General features: G+C 42.4%; 1 protein-coding gene across 1 annotated transcript; it reads right to left on the bottom strand.

The window, feature by feature from the left end:
• Positions 1 to 5,336: 5,336 nt before the first annotated feature.
• Positions 5,337 to 8,696, bottom strand: LOC126237112 (enhancer of split mbeta protein-like). Its single transcript, XM_049946924.1, has 2 exons — positions 8,330 to 8,696; positions 5,337 to 7,282 (listed from the first exon to the last, which is right to left on the bottom strand). Exons 1-2 carry the CDS (start codon positions 8,387 to 8,389, stop codon positions 6,587 to 6,589), a joined length of 756 nt encoding a protein of 251 aa, XP_049802881.1. The 5' UTR covers positions 8,390 to 8,696; the 3' UTR covers positions 5,337 to 6,586.
• Positions 8,697 to 8,978: the final 282 nt, after the last annotated feature.

An 8,978-nucleotide genomic window follows, 5' to 3' on the forward strand; every position in this document is an offset into this window, starting at 1 on the left:
GAAGCAGCTGTAGCCTTCGAGATCGACAAAATGACATTGTTTAGATTTATAAGAAAAAAAAGATGAATCGCAATGTCAAACGGTTGCAGTGGGGTACGCCAAACCAAGACAAATTTTTCCAGACCAATTAGAATCTCAACTCGAAGAGTATATAACACACTCTTCTAAAATCTACTACGGACTTACACCACAAAAAATCAAAGTTTTAACTTACGAACTTGCTGTGGCTAATAGGAATATCATTATATTGCGTGATTCATGGATTAACCATAAAATGGCTACAAAGGACTGGTTTAGCTTATTTATGAAAAGACACCCTCGGCTATCAATCAGGGAGCCTGAGGCTACGAGCCTTAGTCGCGCTACCAGTTTTAATAAAGCCTATTTGATCTATTTTTTGACGATTTGAAGAGTACTTCAGATAAATACAAGTTTGAACCTAAGGATATTTGGAATGTCGACGAGACCGGTGTGCAAACAGTTCAGAGACCAAACAAAATCGTTGCTCAGAAAGGAGTACGCCAAGCAGGGAAAGCTACGTCAGCGGAAAGGGGGCAGACTGTCACTATGGTATTGGCTGTCAGTGCCATCGGCAACTCAGTTCCTCCGATGTTCATATTTCCAAGAGTATTCTTCAAGGATCACTTCATCATTAACGGACCACCAGGATGTATTGGCACTTCCTACCCATCCGGATGGATCACATCTGAATCGTTTTTGAAGTTCATTAAACATTTTCACGGCCACGTAAGATCTACCCAGGGCAATCCCTGCTTGTTGGTTTTGGATAACCATGAATCACATTTCTCTATTGAAGTGCTCAACTTCTGCAAAGAAAATGGTATCGTCATGTCGTTTCCCCCGCACACTTCCCACCGCCTGCAACCGCTTGACAGGTCAGTTTATGGACCTTCCAAGAAATTTTACTTCGCTTTAGTCGACGACTGGATGATCAACAATGCAGGGAAAACTGTAACAATCTACGACATTCCTGGCATAGTAAAATGGCACTACCTAGAGCCATAAATCCTACAAATATTGTATCTGGATTTCAAGCAACAGGAATCGCGCCATACAACAGAGAAGTGTTTACTGATGATGACTTCTTGTCCAGCGCAGTCACGGATAGAGAGATGACTTCACAAGACAGCACTGTCAAGACTTCTCAGGCTGGGACAAGCAACGCTGATGGTCTAGAGTCCGAAGTGAACCGAACTGAGACTACAACTGCAGTTCCATCTACAAGTAAGGATGTTTCTCTAGGTGTATTCACTGTAAGCCCTCAAGACATCCGCCCCTACCCTAAAGCTGGAGAGCTAAAAAATATCAAAAAAGGGAAGAAACCTTTAAAATCCGCTGTCCTTACTAGCACACCAGTAAAGGAGAGACTGGAAGAGGAAGCCAAAGAAAAGGAAGCTAAAAATGGTAGCCAAGTCAGAAAACGCCAAAAAAACGCTTTTTAAAATGATAGAGAGTCAGACTAAGGAGAAGAACAAGGTGAAGAAAAAGAAATGCGTCCCAAATAATAAAATGAAGGTTGCATCAGAGTCTGAGGAAGAGAACGACGCCTTGTGTCTCATATGTTTGGAGCCATTCTCCGAATCCAAGCCAGGTCAGGACTGGATACAGTGCATTTCTTGCAAAGAGTGGGCCCATATAGACTGTGGTAAAGACTGTAAGATGTACACTTGTATTAACTGTACATCTGACTTTGTAATCAGTGATTTTGAGTAGGTTATGGACACAATCTAATGATCTGTGTGTTTAAAATAAGTTAATAATATGTCTTACGTTACCTTTGTACTATATTCCGCTTAATAAATGTTTTCTACTGAGTGATTATTTGCTACCTTAATGTCAATTAGCTTATTATTTATACAGTTGAATCAACTTGCCTCTCGCTAGTATCAACTTGCCCCCATGTGGGGAACATTGATACACTTTGCAGCATTAAACAAATATTTTAATATTGGGAGATATATGTGGTTAATCAAAGCGTCAATACCATAGAAAAGTGCACCACTAATTGAAGTACAATATCATAAGTATAATATCATAATTTTCCCAATTAAAACAAAATTAAAACAAAAATGTAAAAACATAGCCGGCCGGGGTGGCCGAGCGGTTCTGGGCGCTACAGTCTGGTACCGCGCGACTGCTACGGTCGCAGGTTCGAATCCTGCCCCGGGCATGGGTGTATGTGATGTCCTTAGGTTAGTTAGGTTTAAGTAGTTCTAAGTTCTAGGGGACTGATGACCTCAGAAGTTAAGCCCCATAGTACTCAGAGGCATTTTTTTCTAAAAAATAAAATCTGAAATTTGTCTCAACATGCCCCGCTCTCCCCTACATTCAACTCCTCGGACAAGAAGAGGAAAGAATAGATACATTGAAATATGGCACTTAAATGTATCAAACATGCGTGTGGGGCTCCGACAAGAACCTAATGAAATGTTAAAACGAAATATGGATAATATACTGTGGCCGCCACTAACACACTCAGCTGCTCAGTCTTTTCCCTGTTCTTCTTTAAATCTAGGGTAATAGACCATTTGCGCCAACAATTGAGGTGCCACTGGAAAACAAATGAAGCTGTGTGGTATGGCAAAATCATGAAGAGGCTCATGCAGAGACCCTTCACTACCAAGCCCATACTCTCCTGTAACTTTTTCTTCTATACTTTCCCGCACAACCACATTCCAATACCACATGACTATTGGATTTTCATCTTCCTTTACATACTGAATTACCCATTCAACATTCTCATATACTTTCTCTGTCTCATCATATTCTGTTTGCGTCGTCGGCACCTGTAACTGAACTATAGTTGTCGGTGTTGGTTTACTGTCGGTTTTGATGAGAACAACCCTATCACTGAACTGTTCAATGTAGAACAGACTCCGCCCTTCTTTCATATTCATAACGAGCCCTACTCCCGTTATACCAGACGTGGATGATGGTGATTAGTCGTACAGACCAGATTTTGCAGAATGCAATTTCTTTCTTTTCGGTAGCCTAAAAGAAGATCTACTGGGAAACATTTCTCAACGATGACGACATTCACACGGCGATTCTCGGATGGCGCTGTGACCAAAAGGCGGGTTTTTAATGTTGAGGAACTGAACGATTGATAGAACGATCAGATCATTGTTTGTAGAGACTTGGTGTCAGTGTTGAAAAATGGTATTATATATATCTGTGCTACTTCGTAGTGCAGCATTCAATAAAAGTTACTTGGCGTGCTGTGATAAAGTGTAACTGGCTATTTGTAAGTTCCCACCTATATGAATGAGTCGTGACACACTGGAAATACGCCCTTTGCCATGTACTGCACCGGCAAATCCCGTAGCACATATGTAAACATGTACAGATGCAGACGCTTTAGAGGAACACGTACATGTGAGTGTACTGTGTATCACTAACCGGTAAGTAGTAATAGGGAGAGCTTTAATGCAGAGTTATCTGGCGATCTGGAGCAGTATGCCATGTTCTCGGAGTAGCATTTCAGTTACTGAAGTATCACGTAGAGCTGCAGAAATAGTATTCAGGAAAAACAAAGGTTTATCATGGTATCTGAAGTATTACAACCGCAGCTTAGCACGCGCCAATTTCATAGCAGCCACTGCCTCTGGATTGTAGTGCCATCTGGCGAGGAACGAGTGAAACGCTGCAGCGTATACCATGTGCCGCGGCATCGTACGCCATCTGTCGACCATTGCCACTACTACTAGCATACAGCGCCACATTTCGAATTCGCGTTCGATTTGCTGTCAAATAAACCAAACATTGTCGTTTTCGATAAGTTGCATTTGGGGCATCTACATATGTGTGTATTCACTTCGTAGTATATGGTTCGCTTGCCATTTTGATGTTCGTGGCGTGTCTATGTATTTCTTCACCTATATTTCACGTTTCGAGCTTGTCATTTGGATTGACAAGCTCAGTTACATTCATAACACAAAGTCTCGAATTAATTTAAAATAGACTCTATCTATTCATAGATGAAAGCGTGCCTTCCAGACAAAAGAACTAAAAGCATTCTGTATACTGAAAATTGTAAAAGGTTTCGGCCTTTCTTTATTTGTTTTCTTTCTTGTGTCGTAACAGGTTGCATATTCGGGTATTTTTCCGTGTGTGTGTTGATTAAGTGAATTTCATTGTATAGTTAAGCTGCGACGATGTTTAAGCACCGAACATATCACCAGTGAACAATAGTTTCTGTAAGAAACACGCACATGTACGGTGACAGTATCTGTCATTTACTTCTCTTTTATACTGTATTGATTCAGTCACAAGGCTAACAGCAAAAAAACTGGTGACTATACTTAATGTGGTTTCTTAAGCATCATCAAGCCTACTGTCCAGTAGAGTGTAGTGTAATACATCTCACCAGGAAGTGTGAGATATGTTGTATCTAGAAATTGTAATATGTCTTAACAGGCGACGCAGTTCTGTTTCTCACATGACATATGGATGAACTGAAAAACTGTAGTCACTATGTAGTGCTGTGATTACTTTGAACTAGAAAAACCTCGTGAAATGAACATTATAACACTAATAGTAGAGCAATAGTAAGAAGTGACGGTGTTTCTTCAATATTTTTTAAAGAATTGTTGTGGAACTGAATCTGTTTTGACGTAGTTTTGCAGTGTCTCACCCAAGAAGCGTGTAGATTTTGAGCATTTTTTCTCCATGATAGTGTACGTTGTAATACCAATCGAATAACTTGTTATTTCTCTTGCTTCTGTGAACTTAATTCATTATACAGTTTGGAAATGATACATTTACGTGTTGTAGCATGAAATAGCACTCAGTCACTTGTATTTTAATTGCCAGTTTGCCCAAACATTTTATTTTCAGACTACCTTCGAAATACTATTTTTTTTAAGTCAGTGATTTGTGTTAACAACACCATTCATTCGTATACTCAAGCACCAATCTGCCAAAACATTATTTTTTTCAGTCTCTCTCTTGGTTTTTGTAATTCACTGTCTTACACAAACAAGATTGTTCATATCTTCATTAATTTTGTTACTATTCAGTTTTACCTTTCATAATATTCGTTACGTGCAGTTTTTAGTTCATTATACATTATGCCAGTCATAAACTCTACAAGAATGTACGATTTTCGTGACTTATAAATTTTTTCACGAATATCGAAATGAAAAACAGTTGCTTTTTTTGAAATATGTTTCTGGCTTGCGCTCAGTAACAACATGGGCAACAACATTTTCTAATTTTTTCCAAATTTCACGATTTCAAAAGTAACAAAATTGTACGTTGTATGGGAATGAGGAATTGGTTATATGGCGGGTTATATAGTGACAGAAACACAGGTGTAATTTCCAGTATTAATTTATATTGTCATCATTGTATCACAGATTACTTTGTAATACAAAATTCTTTGTTTGCAAGACACCAGTTAACCAACAATCACATAACCATATACAGTCTTGCTAATAAGTCGATCACAATTGTTCCGACTTTTTCGTCAAGTATCACAGGTACACAAATATCACAATACTGCTCTCTGGCGCAGCACAAAAAGATTTGACGCAGTGCAGTAATACGTATTAAAGCTATGCTACATAACAACACATGAGATCCTTCATACCACATACAATAAAAACAAATTTAAGAAAAAACATCATCTGCTTTTACCATAACACTTGCACCCAGTACAAAAGCCTTAATTACACTGAGAAGATGTAATGCAATGTTTAGCATTCTCTTACAGTGCTTAACAATTTCTTAATATAATAGCTACAAAAAAAATTAAAATCTGTTACTAGGATCAGAATTAGACTCATGGAAACCATACGAGATTCAGTGCAAAGTATATTAACGAAAATGATCACTAGTGAAAAATACGATATTAAAAATTGGCTTATGAAAAAACTAGTAATAACAGAATCTGTCTGCTTATTTTTTTACAGCATGTTTCCAGTCTCTTGCAATGGCATTGAAGTTCTTAACTAAAAGCTACAAAAACTTTTGAATTCAGTGCCTTTCTGATTATAAATCACAAATGAAAGAATATGATGAAAGTGGTCGAAAATATTCGTCGTACACAAAGTGTGGCCACGACAATTAAGTAGTAACTGAAATATTATTAAAATTACAATAAAGTTTTGCATGGTTTGGTAAATATGTCAAATAACAATTGAAAAACTCTGCAGACGCAAAGACGTATGTAATTCTAGAACAAATTTAAATATACGAATTAAATTTTTAAAAAAAATATGCAGAGTATTTTGACAAAGTAAGAGTGACCAACGTGTCCATTGTTCACACTACATTACAGGCTAATCAGTGCACAATTCCGGCAATAATTTTGAGCAGTATCTCATGCCCCTCCCTAGCTTTTCAACAGTCTTCTAAAAAAATTAATTGAAAACATACATATAGAGATTTGGCCTCAGTCTATTAATATTTTACAGGCACCTTATTATTGCTCCCGACAATCAGTCGCTTAACCTAGTGAAAGATTTATGGCAGTCGTATGTTACAAAGTGCAGCACACAGGAGCGTGCTCCAGTAATTGACAATTGTACTGTGTCACACTGAGATGGGTCGTTGGCGCAGCGGTTCACCACGGCCTCCAGACGGGCTCGGAAGCCTTGGTGGTGATGACGGACACTTGCCGAGCGACGGTGACGTCGGCTACCCGGAGGAGTCCCGCGGCCGCGGAAGACGCCGTCTCCGTGACGACGACGCCGGGCGAGTCGGACTGCCGCGAAGAGGTGGAAGACGCGGGCGTCAGCGGCATCGCGTACGTCACGGGAGAGGGCGCGCCGGAGCTCGTCGAAGACGCCGCCTCCATCTCCGAGCAGGACGACGCGTCGGCGTCGGCGTCGACGTCGATGTCGACGTCGACGTCGCTGGCGACGGGGGAGGGCGAGGGCGACGCCTGGCCGGGCACGACCACGGACAGAGGCGCCGTCTTGTCCATCTGGTTGAGGCGGTGGCCGAGGTGCGTCATGAGACGCGTGCCGAGACTCACGTCGACGCCGGGCGTCGCGGCGAGGCAGCGGGACACCTCGGCGGCGCAGCGCGTGTAGCCGGCGCGGAAGCGGTCCGAGTCAGTTACGGGGCTGGCCGCCAGGCGGTGCTCGCGTCGCAGCCGCCGCAGGTGGCGCACCGTCAGCTCCAGGATGTCGGCCTTCTCCAGCTTGCTCACGTTCTCGCCCTCCGCCTGCAGGGCGCCGACCATCAGCTCCTTCAGCTCGTCCAGGCACCTGTTGATGCGCGCCCGACGTTTCCGTTCGAGCATCGGTTTCATAACCTGCAAAAGACAAACAAGTGCTCCGTTAGTCACATGCCACACGCCAACCAGCAGTGAGCATTACTAATGCTACAAACAACTACTACCACTGAACAAACATTTTTTTCCCTTAAGTTTACATTTTCAGTTAATACGTGACGCAAAGTACCGTACTTCAAGTGGCTCAGTTTCCACCTACAAGTGAACATCTTTTAAAACTCCCGAAGTAAACTCGTAAACAATTTTCAACATGTATTCGCTGTCCAGATTTGTGACACACTGCTAAATTTACTATTCGTTATGAGAAGAAAATTTATTGCCTTCAGCAAAGTGGTTGAAAAATGTATCACTAAAATTTCTTTATTTCCTGCTTTTCCTTGCAATAGAATAGTCGGTCAATGCAGAGTTCAAATTACGAAATCTATGTCACGGCATTTGTTGCAAGTACAGTGCGAACAAAAAAAAATCGACAACACTTTCCTTCGCATACTTTGCCTAAACATGAACAACGAAATAACACCGGAGAAAAGGAAATAATATTCTGTAGCAAAAATTGCAAAACAAAGTACAAAAAAATAATAATAATAAATAAATAAACACGCGAAAGTACGTGCGTTGACAGGTAGCAGCAGTGAAGTTAAAAGCAGGAAATGATCACAAACGTGATTAGCATATTGACATGAAATTTTTCTTAAACTGCAATAAAGCGCGATAGAAATGTAAACAGTTCGAAGTGTCAGATAAAAAAATTATAAAAACGGCGTAAGACCGAGGCCCCAAACGTAAACATTTATTAGAACCAACTTTTAAAGCACGAAACTAATGTGGTTCGCTTGAAGTGTGAATGTTGAACCATTAAGTTAAAAAAACACACGAAGAAATGTCAGCCACTGAGTGAAACACATTCGAATTCATCAGTGTTATCGAATGACTGTTGCTCTCGAGTAGGAAACTGATCAATAGAAGCTACAACCGCAGCATAACACTACCACTAACACACGACACGCGACTAAGGTGAAAGACTATAAGAATTTGTCACGGAAAAAAAATTCGGAAAATTCAACGTACCTTCCTGTACTGGTAAGTTCTCGAAATCGGCTGCAACTGCTCCATCTCGGTTGCCATCATGCCTTCAGAAGTGTCGAAATCCAGGGTTGCACAGCGAAGAAAACACCAACGGTAAAAACTCGCTAAGTACCGAGACTGCACAACGGGCTGACGAGTACGCGGAGCACCGAACACACGAGAGAGAGGGTACCGCCAGCGAGTGTACAGTGGTAGATGCTCACGCCACGGCTGCCGGAGCGAGAATGAGCCGGAGCGCCGCCCGCGCCGGCGGTTATATAAGCGGGCCAGGTGTGCGCCGATCGTGGGAAAGTCGCAGCCCCGCGAGTTCCCACAGCGGCAGGCGGGCGGCCGCCGGCCGGCCACCTGTGCCCGGGTGCAGCCACTGTGGAGGCGAGGCGAGCAGCTGCCGCCACGCGCGAGCACGTGACCGCGCCGCGGCGCGCCGCCAGGCGCATGCGCGCCGCGGCCGCCGAGGCCAGCCCAGAGGAGGCTAGGCAGCCGCAATCAATTACCCGCGCGAGCCGATACACGCGCCAAGTCGCGCCTTGTCCGACACGCGCTGCCCGTCATCGCCCATCCGCACAGTCAAACCTTCCGCTTTCTATCTCTTTTATGCACGCACATTACGGAATATTGCGAGCGTAACACG

The sequence above is a fragment of the Schistocerca nitens genome, chromosome 2 (assembly GCF_023898315.1).
Source record: "Schistocerca nitens isolate TAMUIC-IGC-003100 chromosome 2, iqSchNite1.1, whole genome shotgun sequence".
In the NCBI taxonomy this organism is placed as follows: Eukaryota; Metazoa; Arthropoda; class Insecta; order Orthoptera; family Acrididae; genus Schistocerca; species Schistocerca nitens.